Below are 16,152 nucleotides of genomic sequence, written 5' to 3'. Positions count from 1 at the left end.
TTGTACCGACTTTCACGCACACCTTATCACGCCGATCCTTACTTTTCATCAACACGTCCACAAAACTTTCCATCGCAGGCAGATAATGCGCACGTAACACCTGCTCAGCTTCCGACTCTATTCGTTGATAGTCAGCAATGTCGCCTCGGTACTTGTTGATCTTCTCCTTCCGCTCGGACTCATCTACAATTGTGACTGATTTTTCCGCAGGACGCAATAGTTTGTGCACATATGTAAAATCACTCTTGGCAAGCGAAATGTTTGCCGCAATCGCTTCACGTTTTTCCGCATTATAAGCACGACGCTCCACCTCCGGGCGCATCTGCTGAGCCATGCGCTCGGGACTAACGTTTCGTCTTGCCATTAGCTTGCGCAGCAGTTGTTGGAAGTGTTTTGCTTGATATTTCTGTTCCAGACGGTCACTCAAAGGCATACGCTTCTCAAGCTCCAATATTTTCTTCGATTTGCCCGTATCGACTATGGTCGGTGCGTTGGATTTGGCCTCTTCCGCTTCCTGCTGTTTCTTTTCTCGGGCATCAATTTCGGCCTGAATTTTCGCCTCAATAATGGCCACATTTCGCTCAAAGTAACCCTTCTCCCATGCTGCTTGTCTAGCTTTCCGGGCAAGCTCGTGCTGAATCATGTCGCTGAATGTTGTTTCCTCATCTGGTAAGGGTTTCACAAATGCAGCGGCTATTTTGAAGATTCTTATATTGGCATTATGATCAGCAACTGCCAAACAGTCGCGAGCACTTGCTAGGCGATGCATCGAAATGGTCGTCAAGGACTCCGATCCTAAGTTCATACAAACCGTAGCACGGAATGTTTTTACTGCAAAATACAGAAAAAAATCGTTTTTTTCATCAAACAGCGCTAAGAAATTCTCATCATACTCACAACTCATATCCCATATCTCAAAGTCACCATTGCTCAATCCAACGAAGAAGACAGACACGCGATCAAGACTCCAGCGGCATGCCGTCACCTTTACGTTTTTCTTTCGCCAAAACACCGGTGAGCTGCTTTCCGCCTCACTCCAAATGGCAAGCACAGTGCCGCCAATCGAAAGGAAAACAGTGCGACAGATATGATTGCGTTCCAACGCCAATATTGGACCATCGTGAATGGGACTGAAGGCGTGCATTACCTTCACCAGCTCATCGTTCACCAATGCGCCCTGCTCGAAGTCATATCCTTCCCACGAGGCCTCAATCAGCTGGCCCGTAAACGACCCCAGCTTGATACGCATTTCACAGCCCGTGGCTACTGGCTGCTGCTGGTGTTTTATACGCCTCGTAAGTTCCGTCACACTTTCCTGAGGCATCGAAAGATAGATTGCTTCATCGATGACCGAAGCTAAAATGGGTATCTCACAAAGCAGTCTGAACGTTGGAAAGAAAAGATTGTTCACCCGCTGGTACATCGTTTTGTCAGCAAGCTGTGCAGTTTTCGAAGTGGCAATCATTTTCTGCAACGCAGGCATCGTAAACTCAAGATCCCAAAAGCACACACTACCATCCAGCGAGGTGGTCACCATAAAGCGGTAAAGCTTATCGGTATGGGGCTTCAAATGGCCGGTAGTTGTGCAGAAATAATTGCGCGGCAACCATTTTATGCAAGTTATGGCACCTCTCGACGAATGTTCCAGCGAACTCACGGCGGCAGGATTAACCTCCCGATCAATGCGCTCCACCACCGGATATTCCATCAGCTGGCGAATTTGTTTGCGATATTCGCTCGACCCTAGCGCAGCTTGCTTCGCTTGCTCCACCCGCTCTAATTCACCTGTCAAGTCCCACAGGACAATCTGTCCGTTCGACAGTCCCCCCACCAGCAGTTCGGCGTCGTACGGACAGAAGGAGACAGCCGTCACTTCACGGATTGTCTTAAGCTCCAGCAACGGTTCCAGGCTGTCCTCGAAGCTCCACAACAGTACGGTACATTTTTCAAACGTCATCCGATTCAGGGCGTCTCCGAAGGGTTGCTGCTCTGATTGATTGTGCTGCTTGTTAGCGTGTTTTGACAACGTCTCAAAGGTATACGACGCTACAAAAACGCCCGACAGCTCCGGATGCCAATCCATCGAGCAAACGCTGCGACCGATGCACAGCGAGCGGTTCATAAACGAGAGCACCTCGTCGATTTGCGGAGTTCGATAAGCCGGTACAAGCTTTTGTGCAATGCAATCGTATTCGTCTCTGTACAGCTCAATCAAGTTGAACCGTGCTTCCTGTGACAGCGACTCGGCAGCATTTAGCAACCATGTCGACGAAATCAACGACGGATCAATCTTGCTATCTGCGACATCGAGCAGATACTGCGTTGCTGCATGTGCCGGGAACGTTGGTTCGGTTTGCTGCAGGCGGCTGTAGGCTTGCGGTCGCACTTGGATGCCGCGATCGGTTATCTTTCGTGGGAAATTGATCGGTTTCCACTTAAATGGCACGAGCTCCACATACCCATCGCGTACATCCGACACGCCACGCGCGGACACCGTTTGATCGATCCGCCGAATCGGCAGGACACTTTGCGCTTCCGTATCCACGTTCGCTTCGCTTGGTATTCGTGTCCACTTTTCGATCTCCAGCTCAGCCCCTTGGGGATTCCATTTCTGACGTGGACGTTTTTCCGTGAGCAAATTAAGCTTTAATCGCTGAAACAGCTCAAGCTTGCGTACGATTTCGCTAGCCTCGTTTATTTCTGCCACATCTAAGTAGACCAAGAATGCGTCTTCCTGTGCTGTCGACTGATCGGGCAAATATTCAATCAGTAAAGATGAGCCTGGTTCCAGACGTTGAAGAAACTCCTGAAGTTTGGCATCTGTTGTTTGCACTCCAGAGCTGAGGTAGTTTTGAAATGTTTCCTTTTTGATTTCTTTCCACGGGTGTTCGTCGGTGATATTCTTCCCCAGCACTATTCCAAGCAATGCTTGCAGTTGGGAACTTGAAGACAGAAAAATAAATTATCCATTCAAACATGTTCAATACTACCCAGAGTTCCGAATCTATTTACCTGAGCATCACCTGCGTTGTGTTCGGGAGGGAATGTAACCGCGTCCAAGCTTCCTGATCGTCGAAACCAAAAATGACCTCAAACTCTTCATCGTCAAAGAACCCATCCTTCAGTGAGACATCCTCCGTAATCTTGCTCATTCTCTGACCAGTGTCCATCAATTCTTGGGGTTTATTTATTACCTACTCGGAAAACGGTCACACTTTCACTTCCAACGCAGGACTGCTTTGATCGGTTTCCATTTTCATGTGCAATTGAAACTAACCTATGAAAAAAAGATTTAAAACTCAGCGATATTGACTAACGATTTATTCAGTTTCGATCATATCTTCAAAAAACTGTTTGCCCCCGCCTGAATTCAAATTAAAAAGAGGTCAAATTAAAATGCCGATAAAAAAATCCACCACAGCTTCTTTGCGCATGTTCTTTCTCATTATACAAAATTGAGCTGAAAGCTTCATTACAATGCACCGCTTCTCATCATGGGCAGGTGCATTTGCCTAGCGGCACAATATCATGTTTTGATTGCCACCGCATATCAAAGTGCTATAAATTATACACGTTAAATTGATGTTTCAATTACACTCGCAGGAATCCGATTCAGACGGCATGAAATTTAATTAATGATATGTAGATTATTTATCTAATTGATTTGGCGACTTTAATGAGCCGTACCGACGAGAAGCCATGTGTTTGCAGCGAAATCAGGTTGATACCGCGGTGCACGGTCCAACCGTACGCCAATTTCATACATTGCACCACGTTTTGGTTTTTTTTTGTTTTTTCGTTTGCCATTTGTTTTCCTTTCTGTATTCGCGGGAACATGTGTATGCTGCACTCACTGCTGCTACCGCCAAGTGTTTCTGCTGCACCGCCACGACTTCCGCTCCCATGGTTCGCTCCACAGTGGCCGCACCGAATCTTTACGACCGATGCATTTTTATTATTTTTCCAATTGTTTTCCGATCGAACACGGTTTTCCATTTTTCTCATTTTATTTATGCACTTTGATATGAAACGCGCTGTCCGGTTTATGTTGTGGCAGCTCGGAAAATGAGTCACCGCACCGGCGACCCCGGATCGCTCCCGGTCGCCCGGACTCGGCGACCTGATCCGGTCGTGTCACGAAACGGCCGTTATCACAATTTGTCATCGAAAACGAGACTTCTGATAATTAACGAGATGGAATGAAGTGTCGTTTTCATGTGTTTTTATGATAATTAACCAGCACATGTCTTGTCACACGCTGCTGGCAACTGGCCAGTGAGCTTTTTGAAGGGTTCTCGAACGATTGATACTGAAACAAACGCAAAGCACGCCATTCACAAACGAGTACACTCCAATCGACATGTGCGCCGCTTCGTAACGGATTGTCACCACCGGCCGTGTGCGCTCCGCGTTCGCCGTCACACACCTGTACAGAAAGGTTCCAAATGAGCAAATAACTAGCCGTGCGACGAATGCGACAAAATTGCGCTTTTGGATACTCGTTTGAATGCTGGAAGACATATTCCGCGGCCCAGATGGCTGCCGGTACCACCGCTAACCGGTGGGTTGGGGTGAGTTAATTTATGATGCACCATAAACAACTACACAAAATTACAAAAGAATATCCCAATGCATGATGGTGGGTTAAAATGAGTATGAAAGCGTTACTGGCACAGGAACAGTGTAGTACAGTTCATGAAGGGAATTAGGAGGAATGTACAGATAACGATCAAATTTAAGGTTGATTCCCTTGGGTGAAAAAAATAATGCTAAGTTTTAGAAAATGATTTAAAAATATTTATTTTCTCATCAGCGCACAATTTAAAATTTTAAAAAGTGTTCTTACTAAATATGCCTTAATCATAATTACATTTTGAATATTTACCTAATTTTGTCACACGAATTCTAAATAACGCGCTAAAATGCATTTTTTTTCTCTTTCCCGGTTTCAGATCCATCAAAACCCTCCGATATCAACGTTCTCCAAGCAGACAATCTTGTCACAGATGATTTCCACCAAGGTACGCCTCCGTCCACAGTATCGGAGATAGAGTGTGGTGCGTGGTTTAACGTAACGACATCGAATGCTTCAACCACGCCACACATTGATTGAAATGTGATTCAAATGTCACGCACAGGAAAGGAACTGCTTCTCTTCAACCCTATTTAATTTATATCAACATCAAATTCATTCTCCACGATGGACAGTCGGGCACCGCCAGAAGGGCTTGCCGGTGCGAGACTCGTTCGTTTGATGATTTGACTAGTACGCGGTTTTCGTCCATTGGGACCGGCACCGGCGATGTGACTTGAGCCGTGCAGGCTGTCTGGCAACGTGTGGGATGTAGTTGTGCAGGGGAGGCAGCAGACAGTATCGCTGTTAGTGACGCTGACAGCAAGGACATCTTTGCTCTCGGGAGCGGGGTCGGAGGGACCGGGCGACAAAGGCTAGAGCGGAATCAATGGATCTCGGTTAATCTACACCATTATCCAGTGACTGAATGAAAGTGTATTTGTGTATGTGTGGCTGTACTTGGGTGCTCCAATATTCTACAGTTATGCACAAACACACTTCGAATCAGCATTAGGTTGATAAATGCATGGGATATATTTCTTGGGAAAACTTACGGCATTGAGCCTTTAAAAGACAGATATGCATAATTCACCATCCGCAGTAAAGCAGCAGCAATTATGTTTGAAATGAAAGTTTTTCAAAAACTTTTCCGACTGACCTTGCTTAATTTTCACTACTTCAACCTTTTATCAATCACTGTGCATATCTAACGAGCTTGTTTGCGTGACACTTGCTTCGGCTTTTGATACGACCGCACACAAGGATAACCTTCCATCATGGTTCCCCCATCAGACGGCTGACAATCGTAGCTGGAACGGGTGGGTCGGTCGGGAAACTTATTGTCGATGACATAAGCCTTAGGCGCTTAGCCCCCTCCCCGTACCCATCGCATCCACACCTACAAGCTCCTAATTCCTTACTACTGCACAGATCCACTCTTCGTCGGGCAAATCATCTTTATCTTCGAACGCTATCCCGCTTGCTATCCCGTTCTGAGCGATGCTGTTTTCTGTTTGTATGCGAGAGTCAAGACCAACCGGAAACCGATTGATGGCTATTAGTGAACCTACACGCCAACACGTACCGGTCGCTAATGCTATCACCCTCACACAGGACGAATAACAGCAACAGCGAGAGGAAAAAAAATCTTTGGCTCTGGAGGAGAATAAACATGTCACTGTCAGATCGCATCCGTCAATCCGCTTTCCTTACCATGACCGTCGCGGCGACATCCGTGTCGGCGACGGCTGTCCTTTGTTGGATGGGTGGCTGAGCAGGTCTAGGTGTAATTATGATACACGGGAGGGATTGTGATGGAAAAATGAAGCATAATCGAATTTCTACTAAGCGTTGTAGATGGGTTTTTTGAAGCAGTAATGGTGTATGAGAGGCGGTCCGGTGGCCAAGGCGATAACGGCGCACGCCTTCACACGGCAGAACCGGAATCAAATTCCATCCAGACCGCCTCGCCGTACGTATTGCTTGACTGCATTGCTACGGGTAAAATTCAGTCACAGAAAGCCAGAAATGGCAGGCTAAGACCTCTCTAGGTTGCAGCGCCAAAGAAGAATGATGTATTGTGATGAGTTATTATAATAATTGTAAAAAAATAAATATTATATATTTCTTGACAATACGGCATCTGTCCGTAATAATAAATAAATAAAAATAAAAATATATTTTTTCAATTAGTCGCTTGTTTGATCCTTGCAATACAAGGTAAATCAATTTAAAAAACAATCTAAGAATATCTTTTCGAATCCTGTTTTAAAACCTCTATTACGACAAAAGTTCCAGTCACCCACCGATAATACAATAACAACACCAAATGATACTCCACGGAGCAATGTTCCAAAATCATCAAGAAAGAATTGGTTGAGGGAGAGCCGTCACGTTGTTTGTAAGAGGACATCCTTGTGCGATGCGACTCTTCTTTGAAAATACGTAACGAACTCTGAAGTGGTGAGAGATATTTTATGCCTAATATATGCTTCTAACGAGTGTAATGTAAAACTCTCCCATCGCGCAGCCTGTTTCCTTCTGCACTTCACCTACAGCTATTCTGATCTGTTCGCAGGAAGTTCGGAAGTCATTCTGCGGTTTGGGCTGGATTCATTTACACTCTAAATTAATTTAATACAAACGAAGGGAACGCTAGGAAAGAACTGGCTAAAGTACAATTTGGGCTACCATACCAAGCGTACGGAAGCGATAATGAAAACGAACGAAGCTGAACATATGAATAGGTTCAACGGTTGAAAGCAGCGTACGGGTGATGTTGCTGCTCAGACCCACCCTCCAGAACGAATTTATCGAAAAAATTCAATACCATAGGCAAACAAACGTTCATGTTCACCCAAAACCCACAGTACATGCTTTGTGGCAGGTGTCGTTTCCAAACCCTTTTTCAGCAGTCTCAGCTCCACGTTTCCTTCGCGTGTAAATGTTCTGCGATGTTTGTATATATTTATGAGAGTACCGTTTTTCCGTCACCCAAAACAGCAACAGATTCAGACACACGTTTATGTCCTTTTTTTCAGCTCACAGCCCAATCACAAGCACTAAAGTTAAAAGGCAGCGAGTTAATGAAAAGTGAATAAGTAGAAACAATTTGACTGGTTTTGATCAAAGCAAAACACTCAGCGCCACATGTGTATCCCGAGGGCAAATTGGCAAACATTGGTAAAAGTTGTTGTAGGTAACGGAAAGGATTTTGAGAAAAATATTACGTTTTCTCCATAGCAGGGAGAGTTCTTTCCAATCACAATCACCCAGGTGATTATAATAATGAAAATCGTTATCTCGTTCATACACTACTATTCCAATACAACGGCCGGGCCATATTGCTTCATGGTTTATACACTTATATATAATTTTCAACGAGTTTTTCCTTATTTCTGAAAATCCTTAAAAGTTTTAAAAAGGTTCAGTTTTAATAAAAAAAATGTCGATTTTTGATATCATATTCATATTTTTAACGTTTAGACACTATATGAATAATCCATCAACACTTTTAACCAGACTGGGATATGAATATCCAAGAACTCTGAAAAGCAATATCCCAAGATCCTTATCCTCTGCTTCCAGATTATGCACACTCTGCGTGATAAACCATCCTCAAAAGCAAACTAGTTCCAAACCATACACTGCGCGCTGAGAAAAAGATTCTTAGAAGATTCTGAGCGCTCGAATGATATATGCGCGAGATCGTACCGTGAATGTGTATGCAAATAAGATATTAATGAGCCACTTCAGTTTTGAGAGCATAATTCCTCAACACAGCAGGAAAAATCTATCTCGCTTATGATGTAGAAGCGCGGCAATGCCCTTTTGTGATGTTGTTGTTTTTTTTCCGGTCCCCGTATGCTAACCATCGCCGAGCCCGAGCTCCGTCATTTGATGGAGCCAAATTCTTGCCTTTTCTCAGATTTATTTTCAACCATTTTTACTGGTTCCGTTGTTTCTTCAATTTTGGAGCCGATTTGTGGACTTACTAACAGCAAGTATTCACATCGCTATGCCTACCGAGCAAAACAACACAGTCACATCAATCGTGTCCAGGATCGATCCACAACCCGGGATAGGTCTGATCACATTTTAATGAATGATAAACGTGGCGCTCGATATAATGTGCCCTTTCGTAACGGCATCGCGCTGACGATACATCCGTGATGGCTGGCATACCACAGGCTGCCTTACGGACTATGAAATTCGGAGCAGGAGTCTGGCACGTCTATGGGTCTTTCTTCTCCACGACCCGTTTTCGTCACAATAAGCTCCGACGGTGGACGAGAGGTTGGATGCTGTGGCCCAACCGAAAATTGTCCCCGGCACAGCGAGTGGTTTATCAATTTCGAACAGGAAATAATATCCCGTGATTTATGGACGGGTTGAAGGTTTGTCACCAGTAAACCACTCCACTTCATCTTTTTCTTGTCGTTTTTGTCTCAAAAAAAAAAAACGAACGAACTCGATCCACACAAATGTCGTCCCAGCAGCACCGTATCGTCGCTCATTTCATTCCATTCGGTGAAAGATTTGATGATGTGCCCGGGCACACACCGATACCGGTCCGACATGTGCGATAATTTTTAAAAGTGTTTGCCCCATCTTTGATTCTTGCCTTGGGGACGTTGCGGCAAGACGGGGGAAGGCAGGTGCCGGGAGGCCTCCCAGCGATCGTCGTATCAGGATTTAGTAGAGTGGAGATGGATTTTTGATTAAGCCTGACCCGTTAATATTTAATTAAGGTGGCATGCTTGTCGGCCACTGACGCCAGTGAAAAGGCGTCGTCGTCTTTATTTTGTCATTTGGTTTTCTAGGTTTTTCCCCGTACGTCCGTGGTTTGTCTTGTTCCCCAAATGTTGCCGCGCATATACAGCCGTGCGCTGCGGTCTGCTTCGATTATCTTTCGGAACGAAGGTTGGCTTAATAGAAAGCATTCATTCATCGGCCGTTCGCCAGATCAATTTCCCACAGAATTCGTCTTCTGCTTCGGCCATAATTGCCTTTTTGACTTCGGGCCCCGTGATGAAGGAAGCGCCACCAGCCGTTTAATTCGTATGAGGCGACCGGGACAGAAATTAATTTTGGGTCTTGATATATTCACGAGCAAACACTTCACATTCGTCGTCGTTGTGATGACAGTCAACAACAGCAAAAAAAACAACGTACGTGATTTATGGACTTTGCTGCTCTATATGGAAACCCTATCTACCTTATGGCTTTTATTTAACGGGTCTATATCACCATTGTTACATACTTCATCTCGGTGACCTGTGTCTGCTACGGACGAGTTTTTTCTTCTATTTGTGATCTTGGATTATTTCTGTATAACATATGTTGCTACCAAATATCTTTACAATACTCCAATCTCGTCGCTTAAAATATTTACCTTCCCAGCTCCATTAGAGCTCTGAAGGACTCATCCTTCGGGCCACGCGCATGCAGTACGATTACTGCAAGGTCACATTCCTCAACAAGCTCTCGTGCACAAATCCCAAAAACCTAACCCCTCTCGGGCGAAAGATGTCTTGCCAAGAGGATGAACATTTCCACCACTTTACCTATGTGTAAGTCCGGTAGGGTTTGTGCACTGTTTTGTTGTCTACGAGCGGCAGAGTAAATTGCGGACGATTAATTGACAGATTGTCAAGGGCTAACTGTATCATTAGGATTTGCATCTTGCTTGTCATTTGTCAAAATGTAAATTTCCCCTTTCATTCGCATACAATCCAAGTGCAAGTGTGCGGCGGACACCGGGCGTCTCCGAAGCAGTGCACGGCAGCACTTGGGCTCGTCGCTGTCAATGTCGTCGATGTCGAGCTACCGTCGAGAGTTGTACAGAGAACGCCGTGTTCCGTGGCCGTGGCCCTGCTAAGGCCATCCATCGTCCCTGATCACCTAGCGGAACCGTACGTCGCTCACGGCCCGCTGGATGATGACGCTTTTATAGAGCTGCTCTGGCCTGTCTTAACTTTTCTGTGGCTCGTGTAAACCAGTACAACGTGGACGACCAATTTTCTCCGGCGATCCTAGACACACAGCGACACGGTGCAGTGTTTTGTTTCTGGCCGTCCGCAGACAACCCCGTGCTCTAATGTAATTTGTTTAGCATGTCAAAGATAGCACTCTCTCGCTCGCCGTTCCTTCTTTCACTTTCTGAAACAACATCAAGAGCACTTCGAAGACTAACCCTACGAATGACAATGCCTGCCAGACCATTCCGTGGGGCAAGGTTTTGTTTCTTGGCGAGCCGGCTGACAAGCTTAGAACACTCTTTTTTCCAACCCTTCACCGTGGTACATCGCGTTTTGCGACTAACAAGGGGTTGGAAAATTTTACCGACAAGCGATGTTGTGTGGAAAACCATACAGCACCAGCCCGGCAGCAAAGGTAATGGCATTGCTCGGGAATGCAAAACATTGTTCCAAATCAACACATCTATCAACACGGGTACGTTGAGCCGCCCGGGATCTCGGTCCATTGTGCATAAATTGTCTCTCACTTACGATGCCAGCTTATTGACGATGCCCGTCTAGTACCGGGACCAGATGACAGCAAAGCCATTTTTTGAACAATCTCGCTCTACGGTACAGCACAATAGGTCTTGGTAATGCTAATTTCTGACGTATTATGATGCACAGCAACAGTGATGCGACTTTGCACCTTTCATGTTTTGCTGTTCCTGCTGACAGATGATTAAATACCTGCCGGTGAAGTTAACATCTTGTAGCGTGCCAGCCAATGAAAAGGGGTTACACGTTAATTATAAATCAAATGCTTAATAATAGGTCTTAATTTCAGTAGGATTAAAGGGGAGAATCCTGAAGAGACATTTTACCGGCAATCATATTTGTGTGTTTATTTCAAACCCGATTTTTCCCAGGCTCAACCATTTAATGCGGCATAGATTACACTTATGCATTTAATAAATCACATAAAATTATATCTAATGTCAGATGATTTCAAATAAATGCTTTGCACAATTTTTAATTTTCCAAAATAAATTCTTTTCTTGATCAAAAATGTGTTGATTAAAACAAATTTAAAAAGGCACATGTATAAGTCTTGAAAGGCATTCCCTTTTATCGGGTTTCGCATAAACAGCGGTGGAATTCACCTTTCATGAAAATGATTCAATTACACCTTACGCCTTGCGATGGTTTTCCGTCCAGCCAACATTACCAATCAAGATCAAATCATATCACCTTCACATGTACTACCGAGAAAAGCTTCGGCACTTCTTCAAGTACACCTATCTGCTTGTTGCTCGATACAGTGTCGCGTCATCTGCTATCTATTACCCTTAATCAATGGATCCTGATTGGCCGATAAAATAGTGCGATAAAGACATGATTCCGTTCTCAACTCATTAGCTTATCTAAAGCTACCGATCGCCGGTAACTCTATACGATCGATTTTCATTCACTCCGAGCTTGTCAATAGCGTCCACCCTGTTTTCCGATAGGTCAGGACAGAATTCAACCTTACTTCGTTTACGATGAATTGCAAGTATGCTTGAGTGTATGTGTTAGAGAAAGGCATTTATAATGAAGCATATGTTCAATTATGCTGCACACTGGTCGAGTTCGATCAATGATTGTATGATTACATGATAGCAATTTTGCAATGCAAACAAGCTATCTTGCAATAGAAATAAAGGGTGTCAATACACATACCCGTAAAAATATATAGAAATGTTTTCCTTAACTTCTAGTTTCACATTATATATAAAAAATTTGCAAAACGAAAACCGCAATAAAAGTACGAAAAATAATAGCTTCATTAATTAGTTACTGTAAACAGTATGTTCCAGTAAATAAATTTGAGGACAGTGATACTAGCAACTTTTGCATGTGTTTAATACAAATTTTGTACTAAATTAATTTAACATAAAACCCGTCACTCCTATTACATTACGCCGCTGTCCATCGCTAGTAACGCAACTATTGCAACAGTGTCAGCTATTTGCGAGTTTCGGCTAACTGTTTTGATGGCATTCCCTGTACGTGGACAACCACAAAGATTTCCGCATTCACCCGGCGGACGCTCTATCTAATGCCAGCAGCATAAATTTTAGCTTCACACAACCCATTCATTCGCCGGATCGGGCGGAAGCGCCATCGCGTCATACTGTATAACCATAAAAGAATGTCAAATTCATATGGACAACGTTTCAGTCAAGGATGATGCTGCCCGTCGTCTTGTCCTACGATCGCTCTGCTCGATTTCCTTTCCGTTCAGTCATGTGCTAGTACCTTGTGTGTGTGTGTGTGTGTGTGTGTGTGTGTGGAATATAACGTAAATAAAGGAAATAAAATAAAATAAGTACAAATGTAATGTTTTTGTTATGTTCCTGTTTAGCAGCAGTTACTGTCGTCCTCTAGGTCGTTATCGTCAACGTATGCCGGGGTTCGGGTTGCTCCATACTCTATTTTCCACCCGGCACGTGCCACCCTCCACCCACTGCACGATCAAAACAATCCAGCATTTGCCTTCATGGTCATGACTGCAGCTTTCCTCGTTTGAGGTTTTCTCTACCGTGGCCTCGGTTGCGCTGAGTTCTTGCGGGCAATATTTAAAATAAATCTTAATGATACAACAGTGTTTATATTTGTCACACTGCGCTAGCCCACATGTCCGGTCCGGTAGGACTTCATTGGGAGTGAAACCCGTGGCGACCGAAACCGACATGGAACGGGGATCCGCTTCAAAATCCTGTGCAGGCCAGGCCTGACCCGAGGACGGCTACGACCCGCACACACACACACACAAACACACCGGACGAAATTCCTTCGAGCGTCAAGCTGTCTTGTCAGTGTTTGTTAGTTTGCCGCAGTTGAGATGAGAATCTATTATGCAGAAAACAGGACAACGGCGATCTCCGTCTCTGACAGCACTGGAAGCAATGATTCCCCCGCGTACCCCGATGTGTGTGTGTGTGTGTGTCACCCGCTTCGTTGTCTCCCACCCGTTTGCTTCCCTTTACACTAGATTTTTTGAGATACGAAAGCGACACAAGCACATCCAGTCACTCCAGAAATGTTTTCATTTCAACCATTCTCTGAATCAACTGACTTCACTGACATATGCAAGCTTTTTACGAGTTTTTCCCTGCTTGAGCAGTACGCTGAGGAATAGGGTTTTATCATCCTACAAAACACACACATACACGCCCGACGCACACACACACAGCAGTATGCCAGGACACTACACTAGCTGTGCTGCACTTTGCTGTGGTACAACTCATCAAAAACCGTGTTGTGTGTGCACTGTTGTGCGAACCACCAGCAGTAGTAGCAGCACGTCTTTGTAGGCACGAGCAGCAGAAAGGACATGACAACCGCTTTAAACCCATTCAACACATGTGCGCAGCCCCCATCAGTCCAGGACAACTTTTAGCCTTTGGGTAGCCGGCTAGAGCCAGCCTGACAGAAGCTAGAATGTGCTAAATTAAGAAGTGAAATGTGTAATACACACAATGCAGTGGTTGAACTACTGACAATATATTGTTTTCGTGAACCAATCGTTGCACATGCTGCTTGAGTCGTAAAAATTGTAGAACATTCCAATACGAAACAAAACAACAGAAAAGAAATAAATCGTTCAGGCCATATGTTATTGAGCAGAGTCGAGCCTTGTCTTGCCTGAATAGAGGCAAACTCAGATCACTGTTTAACGTTGGATCTTGCAATAGTATTTTAAATACATAAGGTAAATCTATTCCAACACTAAACCTTGTTTTATGTCCTGCCTGGCTGTATTTAATGGAAGGGAAGTCACCAGACAAGACTCAAACATCCGAATAATTCAATGTATCAAGCATACCTCAATAGTATATCATATTATTTCTTATTGTTCATTTATGTATTATTCTTGGTATGAACCTTCGTCTTAGCTGGAATTTTACTTTATTTATTTGTTTTTTTTTATCAAAGCAGACCTTACTGGCAGTTTGGCTACTTGCTTTGTTTTCATCGCCCAAAAATAGGGCTCAATAAATCTTTCGTAAGTCTCACCAAAATCTCCGCAACGTTAGCTCCCTACAACGATGGATCAATGAGCTTAGAATAATATTTATGTTTCTCTTTTGTCTGCTTTCATTTGGACATCACATCAACGATATGTAGTATGTTATGTTTATAAACAACAGTAAGGATTCGCAAGTAGCACACACTGTTCCAATATAAGTCTATCTCGGACTATCTTCAAACGAGGAGAAGCTGAGCAATTTTTTCGCCTTTTAATCTTTTTATCAACCAACCTCCTGTGATGGATCTGTCTGCACTAGGGTCATCTTTTCAAAATTACGATCGATCATCCGTGACGTAATGATCATGTTTATCTTCCAGCATCGTCCCAGAATTGCTTTCAAAAATCTCTTTTCACAAATGTAAGAACAATGCCACATACTGAATTAATTATTTGGCTAGGTAAATATTTTTGTTTTGCAGAAATAAAAATAATTCAACAAGTCAATCTCATTTGACAATAAGGCATCGGTCCGTTATCGTTAGTTAATAAATAATAAAAAAGTCAATCTCATTTGAAAGCAAGCTAAACATGTTTTATAATTATTATTTAATCACAATTCACATACATTAAGACATTCTTTTTTCGTGCCAAGGGCAGGATAAAAGAATGGTATCAATTTTTAGAAATTCTGGATAATTTATTGAATTTATTGCTACTAAAACATTTTTTCAAACCATTTACAAAAATCGATCTTTTCATTTAAACTCAACTAACGTAGTTTCGTTTTTGAGCACCTTTTTCCACCCATTTCCCAACCGATCCCGGGGTAGAAGATTGAGAACAGACGAAGAAGCGAAATAAATCAATGTCATGCAAAAACCTCAAACAGAAACAGAAATAATTAGTTCTTTTTTTCTTCCTTCCTCTTCACCTCGATTTAATTCTGGCCGAGGCCCTCCATTTTACTTTGGACAATCGCGACCGAACCACTACACAGCTCATATGGGTTTTTTCGGTAGGTAAACGACCCACCAAAACGGCGCAAGAATGATTTCCAAACGATCACATACGCTATCTGGTGGATCCTATCGTGCCTGCATAAATAAATCAAAAATTAATTAAAAATATGTATCGTACCGGGGCGATACCGATGAGCCAAACATGACCTAGACATTGGATTAGAAGTAGCAGTGGAGGAGTGGTGGGGGGAGGGGATGGAATGGGACGAGGAATACCGGGGAGGGAAGATATATTTTTCTGATATTTTTCACTGGAAGCTGAAATATCTTTCATCTTTACAGTTCGACTGACACCGAATCCAGTGCGGGGATTGAACGGATATTGATATTTTTATGATTTCGAAACGTTCGGGTCTTCTTTGTACGGTTGGCTTTCGGCAATCAAACATTATTGTTGTCCATTCGTCGAATGGATATTTCTTTAGATTGTATTTTTTACCCCACCCGAAACTTGTGCTCCACAAATTGATTAATTTAAGGACCAAATCCAAATTCGTCCACAAGCGCAAACGGGAACGGACAGCCGTAATCAGTCGAAACCCAATTATTGCTTAAGCTATTATGTGATTTCGCATAAATCTC

General features: G+C 43.6%; 1 protein-coding gene across 1 annotated transcript in view; it reads left to right on the top strand.

The window, feature by feature from the left end:
- Window positions 1-16,152, top strand: part of LOC118509321 (protein tiptop) — a 155,768-nt gene that overhangs the window by 84,123 nt on the left and 55,493 nt on the right. The window contains exon 4 of the mRNA XM_036049784.1: window positions 4,953-5,021. Coding sequence (XP_035905677.1) covers window positions 4,953-5,021 — 69 coding nt within the window. The remainder of the gene's footprint in view (window positions 1-4,952; window positions 5,022-16,152) is intronic.

This window comes from Anopheles stephensi, chromosome 3 (assembly GCF_013141755.1).
Source record: "Anopheles stephensi strain Indian chromosome 3, UCI_ANSTEP_V1.0, whole genome shotgun sequence".
Classification (NCBI taxonomy): domain Eukaryota; kingdom Metazoa; phylum Arthropoda; class Insecta; order Diptera; family Culicidae; genus Anopheles; species Anopheles stephensi.
Note: the sequence above shows the minus strand (reverse complement) of the source record. Positions and strands in the feature narration are given on the sequence as shown.